General features: G+C 30.3%; 2 protein-coding genes across 3 annotated transcripts; one reads left to right on the forward strand and one right to left on the reverse strand.

Moving 5' to 3' along the window:
• Window positions 1-276: 276 nt before the first annotated feature.
• On the forward strand, window positions 277-7,232 carry LOC126654454 (mRNA export factor GLE1). Its single transcript, XM_050348312.2, has 15 exons — window positions 277-420; window positions 510-677; window positions 778-921; window positions 1,194-1,314; window positions 1,444-1,592; window positions 1,878-2,049; window positions 2,402-2,624; window positions 3,177-3,286; window positions 4,281-4,351; window positions 4,782-4,872; window positions 5,577-5,651; window positions 6,010-6,093; window positions 6,337-6,468; window positions 6,621-6,743; window positions 6,830-7,232. Coding segments are annotated over exons 1-15 (1,887 nt in total). The 5' UTR covers window positions 277-418; the 3' UTR covers window positions 7,052-7,232.
• Window positions 7,221-11,598, reverse strand: LOC126654458 (E3 ubiquitin-protein ligase RGLG5-like). 2 transcript variants are annotated; one of them, XM_050348315.2, is made up of 12 exons: window positions 11,452-11,598; window positions 11,266-11,302; window positions 10,788-11,056; window positions 9,942-10,167; window positions 9,736-9,849; window positions 9,554-9,651; window positions 8,867-8,946; window positions 8,636-8,741; window positions 8,416-8,543; window positions 8,055-8,325; window positions 7,905-7,961; window positions 7,221-7,819 (listed from the first exon to the last, which is right to left on the reverse strand). In XM_050348315.2, the coding sequence occupies exons 1-12, from the start codon at window positions 11,452-11,454 to the stop codon at window positions 7,739-7,741; spliced, it is 1,470 nt and encodes a 489-aa protein (XP_050204272.1). In that variant the 5' UTR covers window positions 11,455-11,598; the 3' UTR covers window positions 7,221-7,738. The 2 variants fall into 2 exon arrangements, with proteins under 2 accessions (XP_050204272.1, XP_050204273.1); XM_050348316.2 differs by lacking the exons at window positions 11,266-11,302; window positions 11,452-11,598 and adding an exon at window positions 11,303-11,445.
• Window positions 11,599-22,687: the final 11,089 nt, after the last annotated feature.

A 22,687-nucleotide genomic window follows, 5' to 3' on the forward strand; every position in this document is an offset into this window, starting at 1 on the left:
ATGTCACATATCAATTAAATCAAAATTAATTTTTTTAGTCAATTAGATCTTAAACTTGTGTTTCGGAACTAAAAAGTCACTTTTAACGTATTTAGTCAATCGGATTTTCAAAATTATGTCTCGAAGATCAAATAAGTCATGCATTTAAAAAGGTTATTTATCCTAAATAAAGAAAGTTTGAAATTCTAATTGACTGATAGAATGAAAAATGATTTGCTTGATCTGAAAATATAAATTTAAAGATCTAATTGAATCTCAAAGATTAAAGTATACTTATTTGAATTCGATACACAAGTTTGAGGACCCTGTTTACCCTTTCTTCAAATTAAATCGCTACCTAAGAAAGGCAATTAGGGTTCTTTAGAGAGTTCAATTCAATCACACTAAAATTTCACTGATCAATCCAATTTTATGCAAAATGTAAGTTTTCAATTAATTTCTTATAACTATTTTCATTCAAATTTCATTAATGATAAATTCTAATTTTTTGATTAATCGTGTACAATTAGGGGAGCTTTAAAATTGGAAATTCCAGGTCCACAAACGGTTAATGAAGTCGGAGTCGATCCAGACCCGGATTGGAGCTTTGATTCGTTGTTATCGGAGCTCAATTCACTTGAAAACAAGCTTAAAAGCTCCTCCCAATCTTCATTTCATTTCTCAACATCACAATCAAGGTATACAATTTTTGAATAAAATTGTTTGGTTGATTAATTAATTAGTTAGTTCTTGTACTTTTTATGCTGATTATTCTGTAATTGGTTTGTAACTTTTTAGAGGATTTTCGACCGCGGATAAGAGTTCGAGAGGTGCATTTGTTATGCGAGTTTCGGATGATGAGATCGAGGATTCTGATAGTGAAGTCGAGAACGAAGAGAAGGGAGTGGCGAAAGGGTTTCGTTATGATGATATTTATCTTTGGTGTGTGAAATGTTGAATTATTAGATTAGCTGTTTTTAGCTAGGTAGCACGGACACGGAAACACAGGACACTTGGACATGGACACGGAGAAACGGTGTTATTTTAAGGTTTTTTTATGTAAAAAATGAAGTTTTGTGTCTGAAACGTTTCTGAAATGGGACACGTTAATAGAATGAAGTGTACGTGCTACTTAGGTCTTTAGTGTTCATTGTTAATTAACTTATTAATGTTATTATCATCATTTATGTGTTTTTGTGATATGGGTGTTTCAGTGAAAGTGACGATTCTGATTATGAGTTCGTTCTTGATTCTCATACCTATTTAATGGATGGAGCTGAATTAGTGGAAAGTTCCCTGTTCGAACTAAGTCAGGAGCATCAGCTCGGAGTTAAGGTTTGTGGATTGTATCTTAGTTGCTAGTTATATAAGATTAGCATCAAAATATTTGGATTCAGAAGTATAGAGATGCGAAATCCTTTTTTATTTTGATTATATTGTAGTGATGAGTTGCTTGATTACCAGGAGGAAATCAGGAATAAAATCTCAGAATTGGAGATGGAATTAGTGAGAGATGGCGAAAAGTTTAGTTCTGCATTGACCCGAGTTGAGAAGTATAAAGAGGCAAGAAGAGAATCTGACCGGAAATTGCATGCACAATATCAGCGTAAAATGTGAGATTACGTCTTCTTTTTTTCAATTTGGCGGTTTCAATTCTGAACAAATAATAAATTTGTAAATTTTATGAGTTTGTGAAAAGGATGTTGCTGATGTCAAAGACGTGCTCTCTTTGTATGTTCTTGAAAATGCTTGTGCCTGTACACACAAGGTTGTTGGAGTATGCATATACGAAGCAAATTGCAACTAATGACTTGGCTTAGGTCCGACCCACTCTATGATTAATTACTTGAGAAATTTAGACTGGACCGCATTTTTATACTTTCATTTTACTACTTTAGTGCAGAAGCGCTGGATAATCACTTAACCAGTATCCAGCGGGATCATGAATTGAAATCACAAGTGGAAGAAAGGAGATTAAGAAGTGATGCAGCTCAGGAAGACGCTAAAAGAAAGGAGAAGGCCTTGCAAGAAGAAAGGATACGTCAAGAGAGAGTTAGAGTAGAAGCAGAGGTTTGCTTATTTGGCTTTCAGTTTGTTTATGTTTTATTGCTAATTGTCTTTCTCATTTACAAACATATGGCTAGGAGACAGATTCTGAATAAGTTAATGTTTGTAATAACTATAAAGTAGATAATGAATACGGAGATTAAATGGAGAAGATCCAAGATTTGAAAAGGATGATACCAAATAAAGAAAAGAATGGAGATACAATGAAATAAATTCAAACTATGTTTATGGATATGTACTAAAAAGTAGACATTAAAAGACGTTTCCGACATTCATTTTTACTTAAATTCTGAGTTTTTCTTATTTTGAGAGTTCTTACAATTTGTTAGTGTGATGATCGCGTTTTCTGATGCAGGCTAAACGCAAAGCTGAGGAAGCAAAAAGGGCTTCTTTAGAAGTAGAGGAAAGAGCAGCAAAGGAAGCTACTGAAAAGGAAGCTGCTGAAGCCTCAAAAAAGCAAGCTGCAGCAGTATCACAACAGGATATTTCTGGACAGAAAATAAATGCAAGTTCATCAAATCAGGATGTTAGTTCTCAAGGATTTATATCTAATGAAACAAAAAAATCGCAATTAACAGGTATCCTCGGTTCTGTGTGTTCTCATAGAAAAGTTCATATAAAGATTTTTCTCTAGTTTTGATTTTGCATAAGAGTTTTCTCTTGAAATAAAGACGTTTTTTGCCTTTCCCTTTTTATTTTATTTTCTTTCATTTTATACTTCTCTCATTTCTTGGTCATGGGCAACATATTTTTTCATTGAGCTCTGATTTCATTATTAGGCCTAATCTTCTAACAAAAGTATAATTTGCTAATGAGTGAATGGATTTTATATATCTTGCTGATTCCTCATATTCTGAATTCATTACTTTGCTTGCTCTTCTATTCAATTATAGTCATGAATGCTTATAATTCTGAAGTTAGCAGCTAGAATTCTGTGCTTTTATCTCTCTTCAATAGTTCATTTGCAGATGGGTTGACTAACTGCTTGTACCTTTTATTAGCCTATTCTTCATCAACAATTTGTCTTTATGTTGACTCTGGTTCATAGACATCTATGTGTTTATAGGATTGTCATCTTCTTTGGTTGTTTCTTTTGTATGGCTGATATCTTACTGACAATTTAATGGCAGGAAACTCTGTCATGGCTGCACAAAGTGTTCTTAGTATAGAGCAGAAAAGGCTAGACAAGCTTAAAGCATTAAAGGAACAAAACCAATCATTGAAGTTGAGATTCAACGAGGTATAGCTGACACTTTTGATTTTACATTCTGCAAGCTCTTCCAATATGTTTATATCTTTACTGAAAATTAATGCTTGTAACTATGTGTAGTAGACTATACTGCAATCATTTGGCATTGATTGTGGATATTTTGATTTATGATAGTGGTTTCTGATATTGTAGTTTCATTGCTCTAGCACCGGATTGGGTTTTGTGTTCTCTATACTCTTTCCTGGACATCCATAGAAGAGCATTTTCTTTACTAATTTGGTCATAATCCGTTGCTATTTTCTTTTATTGATGGTTGTATTCTATGAAGCACCGACACCCCGTCGGAGTGCCGTATCTAGGGGGTCGACACGGGGACACGGGGACACGCCGGGGATACGTACCCGACACGCCACGTGGCGTGTCCCCGTACCTTTGACTAAGTCAAACAAGGGGACACGCCGGGGACACTTCGGGGACACACCGGGGACACTTCGGGGACACTTCTAGTGGCATTTTAGTTAATTTTAGATTTTTTTTATGGATTTTCTTTTATAAAAATAAATGGGCCCAAACTCAAATACAATTAGATAATAACTTAAAGTAAACCCTATTTTTAATTTTAAAAAAAAAATTAACAGCCCCTATTTTAAAATAAACACAGCAGCCCTTGTTTTAAAAAAAATAGAGCAGCCCTATATTAAAAGAAATTACAGCAGCCCTATATTAAACTAACTTATGTATTACTTATGCATCTTGTGACATAATATTTATTGTTTTTGCATCTTGAAACCTTATATAAGAGTAAATATATATTTTTTAAAAATAAAAAAATTGCTGTGTCCCCGCTGTACCCGTGTCCTATTTTTTTTTTAAATGCCGTTCCCCGTACCCGTACTCGTGTCCGTACCCGTACCCGTACCCGTATCGGTGCTTCATAGGTTGTATTGTATATCAGATATTGCATCATTTTCTGTGATATGTTTATTGCCAAATGTATATCCTGACTTTCTTTCTGCCCTAACAGGATTTCAGCAGTCATGAAAGGCATATTGCTAGGTTGATAAAAACAATACGGGGGGCACAAGAGAATGTTCGGTATGTTAGTTGTCTTTCTTTAGCTAGTACAATATGGAGCTGGGTTCCATGCAAGTACCCGGCTCCATCGCTTCCTTGGAAAATTTATATTTCCTGATTTGCTGCATGTATATGTCTCTAACTTAAGATGTTGTCTTGATATTTAGATAACATTATTCAATTTCACGCCATACTATGTCTTTTGTGGAAACAAACACAGAATGCCTTCATTATATTTTCCTTGCATGTGTCTAGCTCCACATATGTCATGCAATTATATGGATATGTAGGTCATAACGTGCTTTAGCCAGCTTGGTCTTCTAGTTTCAGCCTGGACCATCATTTACTTTGTTTGGTTGATATTGTTTTGAGTTGGAATTCTTATACATAATCAATTCACTTTCACTTTATCTTTGCCTGTATCTTCATTTCTATTTTTTCACATTTGCAGTACGAGGTCAAGTGAGCTAGTTGGGATTTGCAAGACTTCTTCATTCCCTCAACCAATCAGCCTTGCAGCATTTGCAACATATGCAACGAAGGTAATCTTGAATGGTTTAAAAAAATGCTTCTTTTTCATTATCGCTTAATAGTTTGTTTACACTCTTTATTTGATAATTGAGAGATGAGGGACATTGGGTTCAGTCTTGAATTTTCTTGAGTGCTCATTGCTGTGGTTGATCTATTATTAATTCGAGTAAATTCTGATCCCAAACTATCTGGGGTCAGATTTATGGATTTGTTTCACCTATATCTGCCAGAAAAGACTTGGCTGGCTGCAACACTTTTTCGTTCCACTTCATGTCGTCATCTTAGGTTGACCCCCTCACCTCTAGCCTCCAACTTCAATGTTCTCAACTTTTAATGCAAGGACGTTGTTAGTCTATGATGCACTTAAACAAACCATCTCGATCTGTCTCTTTTTATTTAACTTTTCTTTATTATGCTCCACTTCCTCCTTCTGATGAATGTTTCATTCCCTGTTCAATGATCCAGTCTTGTTTACCAGTATCTATGTTAACATCATCCTCATTTTCACATCCTTGCACATTATTTTGATTAGTATCTGCATAATGCATTTAGAATTTGATGAAACACTTCTTTCATGGAAGACTAGTAGAAGTGATTCACCACTTTGCCAACAATAGGCTGTGACTTTCCTACTTGCATATATGCACACTGATGTTGCAGCAATTATTTATGTACTCTGTTGCTAAGTTATACTGTCACTTCAAAAAATTTGCAGTTTGGATCCCAGTCTGGAATACCTGTTAGTGCTGTCTTTGCGTTTGCGCATGTCATTGTTGCAGTTACCTCACAGGTATGGCTTTTTTTTCGAGTCTTGAATAATTTTTAACTTGGCTGCAACGGGGGATGGGGTTATTGAGTTGTAGATTTATTGATTAACTTTTCTGATGTTGCTTTAACTCTGATTGTTTGAAGAGAACAGACCATATTGCGTTTTTCCCATGTGCATAATTTTTTATTTTTACTAGTAACTTTGTATTTAATTTTAATTCGGGAGCGCTAAGATTGGCTCTTGATGTATTTCATGTGTGGTTAGGTTTGGTGGTTGAGAGATTTGAGAAATGATATTATTCCTGTGCTTTGTCAACTGATATATCCAAATTCTTGGATTTTTCTTGTCCGCTCAAGTACATGAATGATTTGTGAATCAGGTTCCACACTTAATGGATCTTCTTCTGGCTGAGTTTCACAAAGCTTGCATCTATACAGTCCCAAAGCATATAGCGTACTCAAAGGTAACTAACTGTGCAATTTATGTTTTATGTTAATACCTTTGCGTTTTAATCATTTTAGCGATAATGAATTATTAAAACTTGTCGTCTCATCAAACATAACCTAGCGGTAAGGACGTATTGTTCAAACCTGTCCCTCATCAAACCTCCCCCTCCCTGTTGCAATTAAAAACCATAATAGCAATTTTGCCATCTCATTTAAACAGCTGCGTTCTTAATATATATTTCCTTTCCTCAAACCTTCAGTCAGCATTTGAATCGAGAGAGGCTTACAAGAAAACCATTGGATATGAAGAACGGGACGGAAAGATTGAAAGTACTAGTGATTTTTTGAGTCGCTTAGAATGCCACATGAGACTCTATGGCGCTTTAGTTCAGGTTTGTTGCCACGCATCATAGTTAAAAGAAAGTTTCTACGTTAGTTGTTCAGTATGCATTATTAGATGGCCTAATGACCCCAAAAAAATTGTAGATTGCTAATGTAACATCATCCATAGATGTAGCTGACAGGAAAATGATTGTTTTGGCAGACAGAAGTCCGGGGTGTCCAGAATACTCACGGTCCGAGAGAAGGCTGGGCATGGCTTGCAAGATTCTTAAATAACCTTCCTGCCAATATATTTACTGCTGTTGCATTGAAGGCATTTCTGACGGTAAGTTGATACGCAGTTTTGACATACTTAATATAAAGATTCGTAAAGGATAACTTGAGCTGAAATGTTTTATGTTCGCGTCCCAGACAGCGGGATTTGTTCTTTTCAAGAAATACAAATCTCAGTTTGGGAAGATGCTGAATTACATCTACACCGATTTCTTAGCGGCGCTGAGGAAGCTGCAAGATTCCGAGCTGAATGCAACTATAATGGAGATACAATACTACATAGAAGACAAGAAGTTTCTTCAAGAACCAGAAGGATCGAGGCTCGAAGTTGAATTGAGATCAAGTACTTATGGAGCATGAGATTTTGATCTTGATCTTATGGTTTAAGCTATATTTTTCTTTTTGTATTTTAGATTCCCCTCTTATATTTGCATTTTTGTATCCATTATAAACTCTACAAAACAACAATTTACAACAAAAACATTGTGTAGAACCTTTATTGTCTAAAATATAAAGAGACCCCGAGAAATAGACAGGTGAATTGCATACATTAAATCCGAATTAAATGCCAGAAACACAATCAACTTGACTTTTCTACGAGTATTACAAATCAAACAAATATATACTTGAAAGTTTCTAAAATACGAAAAAGGAAGTAAATTCAAAAATTCAAACCTAATCACAATCTCAACTCTCAAGGAAAGAATTTTCAACAGATAACTTCTGATACACGTAAACCATTAAAAAGAAGCTTTGGTGACGAAGAATCAGTCATAATGTTGAATCAAATCTTCTCTCAAAAATTTGAACATGATAGATATGTACATAAATGAAATTTCAATGCAGCTTGAATTTCCTCTTGTTCCATGCCAGGAAATGTATCTTCCAAAATATTATACACTCCTGAGTCCTGACAGAAATTCACACTGTGGAACAGCCTCCTAACCTGTCTTTGCCTATCGAAAATTAGAGATTTCGATTCAGTTTTCACTGAACCAAGTTTCAACAGCCATAGAGACAAATCTCAGATATTTGGAATGTAGATGATTAATAGAGCCTGATTCTGGTCTCTATCGAGCTTCGACAGATGGGGCATAATTGAAGGTCTTCTCCACAGTCACAACAAGTCTGAAACTTAATATGTGTCAACATCTCGCTTTAAGTTATGAATCTGATGATTCGCGAAACAGCAAAGATATCGAAAATAGTTTACCTGATGTCCGCAGCCAAATGCCATGTCCTTTCGATTAGTGAGACAAATGGGGCAAACCTGTCAAATGTGCACAGAAAACAAGATAGGTTATTCTTTGAAGATATCAGAATGAATCGAATTGCTTTACTTTTTTAACAACAATTTTCCCACCTGGTTATCATAAGTAGAACTTGAATATGGAGTCGTGTTGACTGGCGTATCATATCGAGCAACTAGCGGGTTGTCACGCTCGGGAGAATAAGAAGGAACTGATGCATTGAATCGGGAATAAGAAGGCATCGATGCATCATGACCAGAATGAGAAGGTATACGTTGCTGAAAACTGCTTGACCGGGAAGTTTTCGGGCTGTTGCTGAAAGAAGATGCTCCACGAAGTGGTGGGGGCAGAGGAACCCGTTCTGGACAATTCCCTGTCCGTCGACTGCTTTGCGAAAGGAAAACATAATTAATATCATAAAGTAAAACATAATTTACCTTAATGTCAACATTATGACTTTGTAGTTGTACTAACCCCAACATCCCAAGCTCAATAGTTGCTTTGTACTGAGCAGGTATTTCCATCAATGATGCAAGAGCAAATTCTGTCTCTTTTCTGGATTGATTTATGTTTTTTGACATTATTTCTGTAAAGTTCACAAACTAAGAAAACAAAGAGAAGAATTGCTTGAGCATATCTTAAGATGTCTGCAAGAAAACTTGACATTTATAGAAAATTTAAATATGACGCTTACTTGGAAATTATCAAAGACTCGAGCAGGGATGTTATCATCAAACTCTCTCATCATGTCCCATGGCCCATCGCCAACACCAACTAAGATTATCGATAAAGGGTATTCACTGCAGTGAAGAAAGCATATGAAGATTGAAGATAAGAAAATCCAAGTGCATATTGAGTAACAGTCATATCAATCTTGAAATCAATTTCAAAATTTTCAATTTCCATTTATGAACCCCTGGATTACCTTGCTTTGACAATTGCGTCAATCGTATTTTTCTCTTGGGGACTGAGGTGACCATGCTGTGTATCGACACTCCTTGTCACCTATCACAACAAGTGGTTTCCGTGAGACAAGAGCAACTGAATACATAAATAAAACAATGTAGAAGAATGATGCCTCGGAAATTGACATCCAAGGCAGTGGGAAATTTTCAACAGATCAAACTAAAAGTCAACCAAAAATGCCACGTAAATATTTTTAGATTGTTTATTCAATAGAAAAAAAAATACAAGAGCATCAACACTGCAGCTTCCTGGGACAACTGATTAACCTGCATTCTCGCTTCTGACAGTAAGCATATATTTCTTTCAGCAAAAGGTAAATAGTGACTCTAAAGGACCTACTTGAGAAGCCATTCTTCCATTGTAGAACATGATAGTCCCCAAAACTAAGTAGGATCACTTCTTTTTTCCTTTAAACAACAATCTATAACATTAATTCTTCAGTTATAAATTTTATACCATCATGCCAATGGATCATAGAAAAAGAATTTATGGTTCATATAAGCCCTGTAAATGATGTCTATAAGAGTTTCTAAAAGCAGCATCTTCTCTTGAGAAAGAGACACTCAGTGTTTTACAATCATGACAATGAATAGCTTCTCACAAGTCGGGAGCCTGATCTATTTAAGGAAAAAAAGGTGCGAATTACCTGACCATCAGCGATTATTAGCAGAACGTGATATTGTCCGCCACTTTGCTCAACAATTGTAACGGCCATCTCAATAATGGGCGCAAAAGATGTTGGTCCTGGAACAGATGTGCATTAGGAATTGGTATTGAATTAGTAAAAACAACATAAATAAAAATTTATGGAATAACTAGAAGCCATACCTGCAAGTCGAAGTTGGGGAACAATCTCTCTGTAACGTGTTAAGACTTCTTCAAATCCATTGCAGAATCTTTCATCTTGGTAAAAACTAAAAACATCTTGATCATGAGTTGATGCTGCAAGATTTAGAAGAAATATGTGATGTCCACATTTCACATATAAGTTCTACATAGAACGCAAAAAAAAAAAACACTCTAAATGAACCAACCATCTCCAAATCCATAACAAGGAATTAAGTTATCCTCATCAAATGCAGACAAAGTCCTGCCAATAATTGATATCGCCTGTTCATATGGATTTTGCCCGTTGCTGATGTGATGTAAGCTTCGCCGATTATATGATCTTGCACCTGTCCACTCATTGCTTTTTGTTACATCAATGCCAACAATGAGATTAGAAGACTCTAGACCAGATTGAGCAAGAGCAGCAGTGACCTGCAGTCAACGATTTGAATTATTTATCTTTATAAGTCCAGCACTAAAAGTATCTAGCGAATAGATATATTTTTCTTACATATTTTTAGAACATAGAAATGACATAATCGATTGTATAAAATAAGGTAGAAATGATTACATATACAGAAATAAAGTATGATCATAATTGGATAATCCTCAAGAATTGAACTTGAGACGACTCTTTCAAAGTTCGGGACTCTTTCCAATTCGAAATGTCAACGCCAAGTATTTTCCATCTCAATGCTCCCACAAAAATCTCTTACATGATACTGATGTCTGCTAACTTTTGTCACAAAGTCAATACTTCTACATCATCATTTAAATCACAATAGTTCACCTTGTGTTATAATTGCAATTATTGTGGTTAATGATATAGCTGCGTATATACTCAGAAACTGTAGCGAATCGAACCCCTATCGAAAAGGAATAATAGTTCTAACATAAAGTGATACTTCAAGATTGTCTTGTCAAACAATCATTAGCAAATCATACTTTTTACACCACTTCAATTTAAACATCATCAAAATATCTTATTGCGCATTGAATACAATTACATTAGAATTTCAAAACCACAAAAATAATTTAAGGGTCCAACCAACCTGATCCAAAGTCTTGTAATCATCAGCAATTTTGGAGTATTTCCTATCCAATCTTTTCTGAGGATGAGGCCTCTCTGGCTCATATCCATAAGAAGTAGAGGCTTGAGGATGCTGAGGTGTGTAATAAGGATTTTGCTGAGAAGTTGATGGATATGGTGTTGCTTCTGCATAGTTATATTGATTCCATGATGATGAATTTGCTGAACCATGAGATGAAATACTTCTCCCACTTGACCCTTTTGAGCTTCTTCCTCCCATTAGATTAATTCCTTCAAAAATAAATTGAAACACTAAAAAAACTCAGAATTGTACAATCTTTAAGCATATAAAAATGGTGTTCTAGAGCTATTTATGTGTTCAAAATTCAAGAAATTTACAGTGAAATTTCAGGGTGGACCAAGAAAATTAAAACCAATTAATATATGAATGAAACAAAGACTATTAATTTTAAAATGACCAATTCAAAGATCCATCTCACCACTGACTATTAGAAACTGTTTTTTCCTGCAGATTACCTGTAAATCAATGGTTAAATCAAGTGGGTATTACTATTATGTGATAACCACGCAAGAATCGAGATAATAAACTTTGGACTAAAATTGAAAGCAAAAGATTGAATCTTTGCGTAAAAAGTTCAACCCAAAACCAAACAAAAAAAACTAACCATCTATAACTCAAATAGCATAAACGCTGTGCGTCAATCTATTAAGATCATGGGTTCGGTTTCTCCCACAAACGCTCACTAAATTTTAAAACCAAGCAAACAAAGATAATAAATTAATTTATTGGTCAACTGAAAATTTAAACTTTTTTTGTCTAATGTTCTAATTCAAAACTAAACAACGATTATCAGTTTAAAATTAATGCTTTACTTTCAAAAAAATCACAATTCAGATTGATAATGATAAAAGATACAGACTTTTTACTTTTTTTTGTTGGCCAACCAAAATAAAATAAAAAGGTAAATCAATCATTAGAAATAATTGATTTTTTTACCATTAATTAACTTCTGTTTTATGTCTTCAGTTGCTGATTTTATTGCTGACAAACTGCATTATACGATTTCCTTTCAGTTAGCTGTATTACTAGCATTTTATCCGCGCGATGCAGCGGAATATTATAATTGATATTATTGCTACATATTCAATGATAATTATTATTGTAAAAGTTTAATGATATTTTTATTATTTAAGTTTATTATTTATTTTCTTAATAGAAATATTTTGACATATATTTATAATTATTTTAATTATTTAAAAAATAATAAGATTTTTATGAAATATATATGATGACAACTTGGTCAATATTATCCTCTATAATTATTATTATTATTTTTAAAAATCATGGCTGCAGAAAATAAATAATTGAGTTAGTTTATTTAAATGGTAATTTGTGAAAAAAAAATATTTACCACTGAATGGTGGCTATATGTAGATAATATTCAAATTAAAAAAAACAAACTCATTTTGGATGAACAAAAATAAATATAAAAATGTATTATAAAAAATTAAAAAAATTGTTATATGGTAAAATTTATAATATTATACACAATCTAATTTAGTTATTTTTTTAATTAATTTTCTCTTTGGGCTATTGCATAAAAATAAAAATTGGTTAAGTTTATTGGTCATGTTATTTAACTATTGATGTAAACTTGATTATATAAAAAAACATATTTCATAAAAAGTAACTATATTTATCCATCATATTATTTGTGGATAGAGTTTATATTTTATCACACCACTAAAATGATAATAATGATGTAATTTTAGGTATATTTAATGATGTAATAAAATATTATTGATTATGTTTAAAGAAGCAAGTGAGTTGTGGTCCAGTTGGCATACTAACATTTGTACTTTGTAGTTCGATCCTCCCTCTGCCAGCCAGTGGGCTGAATAATGAATTTCTAAGATTAATACTAACAACTAATATCTAACGTAGTGTAATTCTATCTTTGCTAAAAAAAATATGTTTAAAAGAACACATGATTGGCACAATTGATGTAAATTTGATAACAGTGTTTTGTCCACGAAAAATTGAAAAAAAAATGATGAATAAGAGCATAAAAATGATGAATAATGTTGAAAATTTTAGGAATAATTACTATACAGCTTCTCAATTTAGTAAAAAATCCGACTATTCCTATAATTTTAAAAAAAATCAATTATTACCCTCTAATGTCGTTTAAATTCATTATCATTTTTTTTACCAGTTTATTTGTTAGTTGACTATTTAAAGGGTCTAGATTGTAAAATAAATAAGTTAAAGAAATTATTAAAATCCAAATAAATTTTAAAAATAGTTTATAAATATGTATTTATCTATATCTGTTTATCATTATTTCTACTGTTTTTATTTTTATTTTAAAAATAATTTTAATAATTAAATTTTATTCAACACAAAATTGTATTTTGATTTACAAAAAAAATATAAATTTCAAATGTTTTTATTCGGTTTTAAGTATCTTATCTTTTATTTAAAATTCGAATCGGGCTAAAAATATATTACATTTTAAATGGAAATAAACAAAAATATATTGAATGTATTCTTTTATTTTGAATTCTATTTCGATAATTTTAATTTTATTAAATATATTATTGTTTAATAAATAATTTAGAATTATTTTTAAAAAATAAACGATTTATAACCTTTTCAAAAAAGAAAAAAATTGAAGGATACAAACTCATAAACCAAGTCAACTGACGAACTTAAAGGATTTAATTGAATGTTAAAAAAAAGACAATTGATTTTTTTAATTATGGAAGTATAAATTATATGTCGGTTTTAAAATAAGAAAGAAAATAATTATTATTTTAAAATTATAAAAAAAATTGAGTCATTTTCATAAGTAAATAAATATTTAAAATTTATAAAATTCTATTTTAATTTAAAAATTAATTATAGAGTACTAAAATAAAAAAAACTATAAAAATGCTCACTCTAACTTTTTATTATACTCTAACTTAAAATTTTAAATGTTTCACTTTTTATTTTCTAAAACAAAATTACATGCATTCCTTGACCTATAATAACCCTACACATATTTACATTTGTTGACCATAATGCATCTCTACTGACAGAACATAAGAGTAATTTGGGGGTTAATAATTACTTTTCCATCTTATTTTAACTTATTAGGCGGCTATAGACAAAGGTTAAAATTGTTGCAACCTTTATTCACCAACTAGGGTTTTTGATATTTGGGTGCCTCAAAGGCACCCAAATTTCTGGATCAGCCTCTTTCGGAAATAATTCCGCAAGAGTGCCTAAACCCACATGTTCCGCATTGTAGGAATGCGGAACACCACATGTTCCGCATTTCTAGAATACGGAACATGTGGGTCCAGACACTTTTTTGAAATTAATTCTAAAAGAGGCACAGCAATGGAAATTTGGGTGCCTATGAGGAACCTAAATATCAAAAACCCCACCAACTAATGTTGTTCTCTATCATAGAGCGTGTCCACATATGCATTTTACTCTAGTATAATTTATGTCGTTCAGCCATCATGTCGTTTGTTTCTTAACTTTAATGTATAGTATAATTGTTTTAAAGATAGAACTAGTGGTTGAACCGGTAAAATTATTGATTTTCGAGTCAACCGTGAATTCAATCATTGTGCAAATTATATCGGCTTAATTTCTAAAAATACTCCATCTTTTCGATTTTATTGTTTGTGACCCTATATTTTAACATCCTCAATTTTCATAAATTAAATTCAATTAGTTATTTATTCAAATTGGAGTGGGAAAATATTCAAATGTACATTTTATATTGTTTCCTATTATTATAATTTATAATTTTATCATACAAAATTTAAACATGAGGAATATACAATTGAATTTAAAAATTAAAACATACATTTGAATTTTACTCCATTCCAATTTAAATAAATTGCTACAATTAAATCTAGAAATTGAACAATAGACCAAAAATTGAGTATTTTAAAGGGTGGGCCATAAACAAAAAAAACCCAAAAAAGTAAAATAATTTTAGATGATCAAGTCAATTACGTCTAAAAATAAATTTTAGACACATGAGTTAGGATCTAATCGGTTGAGCCAGCTGTTCAACCAATTCAATCATTGGTTCATCAAGTCAATTGGAGTTTAATAGGTGGTTTAGTCTGGTCAACTAGTCTAACCTGATTCAACCAGATTTTTAAATTTTAAAATAAATTGAACCGGACAACTAGCGGGTTCAGTTCAACCAATTCAACAGGTTGGGCTGGTTCAGATTTACGTCATTCGTGCTAATAAGACGTTAATCATGTGCTAATATATAGTAATAAAAAAGAAACAATAAGTGATGTTTTTTATTAGAAATATTCATTGACTTATTATAAAAAAGATGTAGTACAACCGTTGCATATTAGTCATAATTTTTGATTTCTTTAATCAAAACAAATATAATACTTTCTAAATTTAAATTTATACTATACTTTATTTATTAGTTTCTTATTATACTTTATTTAATTTATATAAAGTATCTATTAAAATTGATAAATTTTGAACTATTAATTTTTTTTATAAACAGTACAAGAATCTAACTATAGAAATTACATTTTATTTATATAAAATCAAGTTTATTGTGGGATTAGAAGAAATATAAAAACTAATGAAATATTATATAATATTGTAAATTGTAATGTTTGGTTCTTTTGTGAAAGAGTGGAGGAAATGTCCTTCCCTTTTTTTTATTGGATATAAATCAAAGATTTCCAAGTACAGTGACAACTTTAAAGTCTATGAGATTAAATTTAATAATTGAATTTGGTAAGGATTTTGGAGAAAGTGATATCGTTAGGTGATCAGAGATTATTTTTTATTCATCAAATTTAATTAAATCTGAATCAGAACTAGTTACATTTACTTTTAAAAAAAAAAAGACAATTACTTATAAAAATTTAGAATTCTTTTATAAATTATATTCAATAACTTAATATAAAATGGATATTTTGCACTAACACGTGTACTGTCTGATTTATATATTTTCTAACAAAAAAAATATAAAACTGTTTCATTAATAAAATGCAGTAATCGATCAATAATCTTTATCAAATAAAGTACTATATACTTTTTGATATAAGAAATTATAATCATGACATACGATCAAAACCACCACTTGACAAACCTCAAAAAAAAAAAAAAACTAACACATCTTTTATAGAAAATAACAAATAAAATTTTCGTAAAAAACATACAACAAAATAAATTATTTTGAAAACTAGAAATACTATAACCCTTAAGCAATTATATCTTTATTATTGAAAAGTTCTTGATTTATATATAATTTTTGATTCATATATAAATCAAATTTAATATGTAGTAATGCCGATGAACCAACTACGCTAAAAAAGGTTAAAAAAATTAATTACTTATTATATTTTATAAAATTTAAATAATATAAAAAGGAGATGGCTAATGTAAATAAATAACAAAATATTAACGACATTCGAAGAAAAAAGTTATAAACAACTAGAGTTTTTATTTAAAATAAAAGGAAAAAATATGCAGGCTTTGAATTTGATTGTAACTTCCTCTGACTTATTAGTTAAAATGCTACCAAATCTTTGTAATTTATATCAAAGTAGTATTCGTTTTTTTAATTTGTATTTTTTTGGTATTATAATTTTTATATTTTATTTTAAATTGATTTTTTTTTACGAATTCAGAGCATTTTTATGATATGGCAACCAGAGCACGAATATTATTTTATGATATAGAGTTTCTTCTGATTATCACGTCATAAAAAATAGCTTAAATTTGTAAAAACATTTGATCTGATATAAAATATATAAAATTTGATATAAAAAATGTACAAAATGTAATAACTATGATACTAAAAAGATGAAAATATATAAAAAAATCATTTTAATATACAAATTACAAAGTTGTACTCTCTCCGTCCCAAATTGATAGGCAGTTTAAGATAAATACAAATCTTAAGAAATTGTACTTATCAAAATAAAATGAGTAAATTTATAAATAAATACCACACTTACCCTCATTTATTATAATAACAATTTTGTCTTTTAACATCTTTTGTGTTATTTTCAATGCATTCAACTATAATTAATAAGGATATATATGACAATTAAACATTCAAACAATAAATTACTGACTATAATTTGGGACAAAAAAAATGCAAATAGTGCCTATCAATTTGGGACGGAGGGAGTAATACACTAATAAGCCAACTTCCTCTACCAGTAAAGACTTAACTACCTAAAACTATAACTTAAGTAGCAATTTATCTCCTCAGCTTGTAAGTAATAGGCAATTAACACATAATTTAATTTTATGAGAAAATTAGTACACGTACTTGGTGATTATGAGCAATTAGCCCCACTATATCAAACTAGTTTACAAGTTAAGGGGATGAATTACCAATTGAGGGACAACTAGCTTATAAATTGAGGGGGCAAATTATTAAAATAGAACTAATTGCTCATAATCATTAAGTTCGTGTACTGATTTACCCATAAAATTAATTTATATGTTAATTGTTAACAAATTGAGAGGACATATTGCTGCCTAAGTCCTAAAACTATGGATGACAAGGAGATTGCTCATTTTCCCTAGGGATACATCCCGATTGGAGCAACAATTCTCATTAAATAATCCTATGGATACCAAAGTGAGAGAAGTTCATTTTTCATCCACCAAAATGAAAAGAGGACAAAAAAAATTGTGCATATTTCATAAAATCACCATTCTCATCTTCATGGAGATTCGATTTATGTGCATATATTACTTTTATATATATATATATATATGTTATTCATTATATTATAATTTTAACATATTAATCTATAAAGTATTAAGATTTATTTTATTTTATTTTTATTAGTATAAATTGAATTATAAAAATGAATAAATATATTATTATAGAAATTTTCAATAGAGTCATTATTATTTTATACTCTAAATCAAAATATTTTTATTAAATTCTTAATTTATTATCAAATTTTTAAATTAAAAAGTCTGATAATTTGAAAGAGCTCTTTGATAATTAGCTACCGGATAAACATAACATTTTGTTATGAATGCAACTCCCGAGAAATTGATAAGGCTTTCATTTTATTCACATGGCAATTTTCTTTGCAACTATTATCTAGAAAATTCTCCATTTGTTAATTACCACAGTTCGATTTTATTTATGCCATTTAAGGCTACGACTCTGAAAGAGAAGAAAGAAAACTACAAAAAAATTGAATCCCGATTTTCAATAGTACAAGTCTAAGCCGGAGTAAATAAAAGAAGGACGTTTATATTTATAATAAAAAACAGCACTAGTAAAATTTCTGAAAATCACCTCCATCCTTGTCGAATCTTTATACTGAAAAACTCGCAAATTACGACACTTTTAAATCTCCCAAATAAATATAATCCAAATAATTGATCAAATATATCTGTAAAAAGTAATTTGAACATAAAATTTGGGAATATATGTGAAAATGAATTTCTTGGTTTATAAATTCACTAGATTCTACTTTAGATCAATTAAAAGTTTCGGAGTAGATATATCATACTCCCTCCGTCCCAATAAAACTGTCCACTTTGAGAAATTTTTTTGTCCCAAAATTTTTGTCCACTTTCAAAAAGTAACTTATTTTTACACTCAATATTTCTATATTACCCCTATTTAAAATTCACTAATGAATAAATTGAAAGTAAATTGCTAGTAGACCCTATATTAAATAGGGGTATGACAAAAAAAGTAAGATTTTTTTTTTACAAAACTCATAAACAATAATTGCTTTCTTAAACTGTGTGATAAAAGCAAAGTGGACAATTTTTTTGGGATGGAGAGAATATATTAAAAAACCACTAATTATCACAAAGTATCTCTTTTTAACTATTTTGAGAGTGAAACTACTTTTAAGCTTCATGCTTGCTTATCTAACTCCTAAACATATTAGGAATACAATTAATCAACAGTAATTCATAATTAATTTGGAAAATAAATACGTGCATTTATATTATTCTCCATCAAGAAATCATTAGCTGGTCATTATGAAGTGTTTGAGTTCAAATCCACTTCTTTAACTAAGTAACTATACAAAATATTTAAGAAAGTGTAATTTAAGATCTGGTATATGATATAAGATATACTATAAGATAACAGAATCTATGATTATTGATAATTATAGCATATCTTTCCTGAATAAAACACTAGAATTTCGAAATTTTACAGCTTTTGATTTAAGCATGTATGCACCGCCTAAAAAAGGATTAATTACATATAAAATCACTATCTTTACACGAAATTGCAAAAATAACACGACCTTTAAACCGTGGCAATTCAGGGCACCACCTTTCATTTCTTTTCAATAACAACATGAACACATTTTTAGTGGCGTTTTTGCTGATGTGGCATGACACGTGGCGCTCCGATTAAGTGTACAAGTCAGCAAAATTTTATCTAAAAACGTGCCCATGTTGTTTTTGAAAAAAAATGAAAGGTGATGCCCTAAATTGACACGTTTTAAAGGTCGTGTTATTTTTGAGAATTTGTGTAAACGTGGTGATTTTATATGTATAATTAACCCCCTAAAAAACTATATAAAGTATAGTTTCTTCACTTAAACCTCACTGCTAAAACCCTGAACCCTAAAATCTCAGTCTTCGTGCTTCTTTATTTTCATTCATAAAGATTAGCAATATGACTAAAAGTGAAACCTGTTTACGAGTTTGTTCACCATCAACAACAATTCTGAAACCAAATAATATTATAAAACCAGACGTCGCTGAGTTGGAGGTCATTTTACTCCAATTAATGAGTGGCACCTCAGCACCGTGTATGAATTTGAGAAAAAACAGTAGTTCGTGCATGAAAATAAAAATATTTAAACTGCGTGATTAAAATGACAAAACGTGTAAAGTTCGTGATTTTTTTTGACATTAATTCTTTTTTATGAACCATTCATTATTTATCTACTTTCATTATTCTTTATTATCAATAAAAGTGTGCAGTGGTACTAAGGATCCAGGGTACTGTCATTCCATTTTTGAACACCAATTCGAAAGAAAAGATGTGGGAAAAGATATGTTTGCATTACTATATATATCATGTGAATTAACTAGAAATGTAGCACAAGTAACTTCGTTTAGAATAAGTACCCTCGTCCGAAATGTTGAAAAAAATCCTGTAGTACTAATGATAGTAAAACTCTGCTAATCAAAGTATAAAGAAGCAGGCAAATCGTTTTCTATCGCGATGAATAATACAAGAGATCAGGTTATTAGCCGAGCTGTGAAGAACATCGAATATGGACTCAAGAAAGTTGATGAATGCGATCAAGTACAAAAAAACGATGTTTTGGTTAAGAGTCACCGACAAATAGTAAAACTCACTAATATTTCTTTTGAAGCTGCTACGTTCCTCCCACAATAAAATTAGTTTTATACTTTTATCTCTAATCACTTCCTTATTACTATTATTACTAGTCATAAGCACGTATATTTATGCGGAATCAAATTGATATAATTGTAAATAATAGCTATATTAAAAAAATAACAGAAAATTATATAATTTTTGCATTTTATATTCCATATTCTTTTTGTGTCGGAGTCTGGTTTTTTACACTCCGACGTTTTTTAATTTCCTTGCACATTTGTACACAGTTGTTTCTTGTAATGAATTATGCACCGAGTACCATAATTTTTAGTACTTTATTATATTCATCAAATTTTCTCGTGTGATATGATATTTTTGCAATTTTTAACAAAATTTACGTCCCTTTCAATTCTAAAATGTATGCTCAATTATCACGGTTGTATTTGTTTTTCATTTATAAACTAGTTTAGATTACAGAGTCTTCGTACACTTTTATAGAACTTTTTTTATAAATTTCAATAGTAAATATAGCATATTGATTTTTATCTATTTTATATTTTAGTACGTAGTATATCATACTAGATCTTTTGACCATTGCATATGATTTTTTAAAGAAAATTAAGAGTCAAAAATTATTAATTTTTTTTTATTGTTATATAACAATAATTATATATATTATTAATTTATAATTCATATATATATATATATATATATATATATATATATATATAAATAAAACGATTCAAACTTTTGTATTTGATTTAATTATAAAATTAAAATATTACATACACAATTAAAACATATTAAAGTATTATTCTTAAAATTTTTTATTATATGAAAATAATTTCTTTTATTTAAAAACAATATGATATTTTTATAATAAAATTAATTTTTAATTTTTTTAAATAAATATGCTGCATTAGTTTATAAATATAATAAGATTTTTAACTATTTAATCCATTTTATAAAACATTTGAACCAACTTGTTTTTTTTCATTTAATACTATTAGTTATTGATAACGTAGCACGTCTAGTAGGGGCGAAGCAACCTCGCCAGGAACGAACATCACTAAGTCAAGCATTTCACTGACCTGGTAACAATATCCGACCTTCTTGAAATCATAGAGCACATGACTTGGGGGGTCACCGGATCGATGGGAATGCAAACATCATCCGAGACAATCATGCCTGATAAGGTCGGACCAAGAATTCTATCCGGGCTCTGAGTTATATTCAACTCAGAACTAGGCCGAGCTCAAATTCATTATATACTGGAGATGTAAATTTTTCTTTATTTTATACAATTCGAGCAATGAATACAATCAAGCTAAGAAAAAAGGATGGTATCCGAGTTTCTATACAAGTCTAAATCCGAATAGACATACGAATGATGCTCACATTTATAAAGAAAAACTACACTATGTAAACAACGAAAGATCACGTCCTCCACATATGACTCCTTTTGTTGAATTTTTTTTTTTGTAAATTACGTCTCCAATATATAATGAAATAAAGAAAAATTTACATTTCCAATTCAAATGATATATGTAAATTTATATTCAAATTTTAGTATTAAATTCTTCCATGAGCGTAAAAATTTCTCCTTCCTATTAATAACAATTTTTTTATTAAATTTTAAGAATTTATTTATTCAATTATTTATATAAATTTAATTCAAGAATTTATAATCTAATCTATGTATATATTTTTTATCTAGTAAATTCTACTGAGATATTTCAAATAAACAATCATTAATCTAATAATTTTTAAATTTTTAAATTATCTTATTCGATACACGATATTATAATTTTTTATTATTATATTAATTTTGGTTAGTTAACATTATAATATTAATATATACGGACCCCACCCTACAACTGTCCTGAATCCGCCACTGGTCGGAACAAAAAAAATTTCAACAAAAGGAGTCATATGTGGAGGACGTGATCTTTCGTTGTTTACATAGTGTAGTTTTTCTTTATAAATGTGAGCATCATTCGTATGTCTATTCGGATTTAGACTTGTATAGAAACTCGGATGCCATCCTTTTTTCTAAGCTTGATTGTATTCATTGCTCGAAGTAGGCTTTAACTCTTGGAGTAGTGATTTTTTTAACCACTTCTTGTGGTTTTAGCTCTTTAATAAAAAAATTATTCATTATTCTGTTGTTGAGTTGTGTTTGGTTTATTTAGAACTTCGTTTAGTAATAAGTTGTGTAGAATAGATCAATAAGTTGTGCAGCATCAGTGCAACTGTCTTCGATTCAGGTTTTTCTATTTCTTATAAAAGCCTTTGGATAGCATATAGTGGCCCTTGAGATATTAAAATGAGCTGTAGTTGTCTAATTAGCACAGAAACGGAAACGAAAATGCACTAGTAATTTTTTCAACATTACATTAAGGCCATGTTTAGTTCATGGAATAGAATATTATGAAATAGAATAGTTATTCCATTAGAAATGAAATAGCCATTCTTTAGTTTTTGAGAGGAGTGTTTATTCCACAAAATTATGGAATAGCAATTCTTTGGAACACTTATTCCATGAATCAAAGTA

The sequence above is a fragment of the Mercurialis annua genome, linkage group LG7, assembly GCF_937616625.2.
Source record: "Mercurialis annua linkage group LG7, ddMerAnnu1.2, whole genome shotgun sequence".
Taxonomy (NCBI): Eukaryota; Viridiplantae; Streptophyta; class Magnoliopsida; order Malpighiales; family Euphorbiaceae; genus Mercurialis; species Mercurialis annua.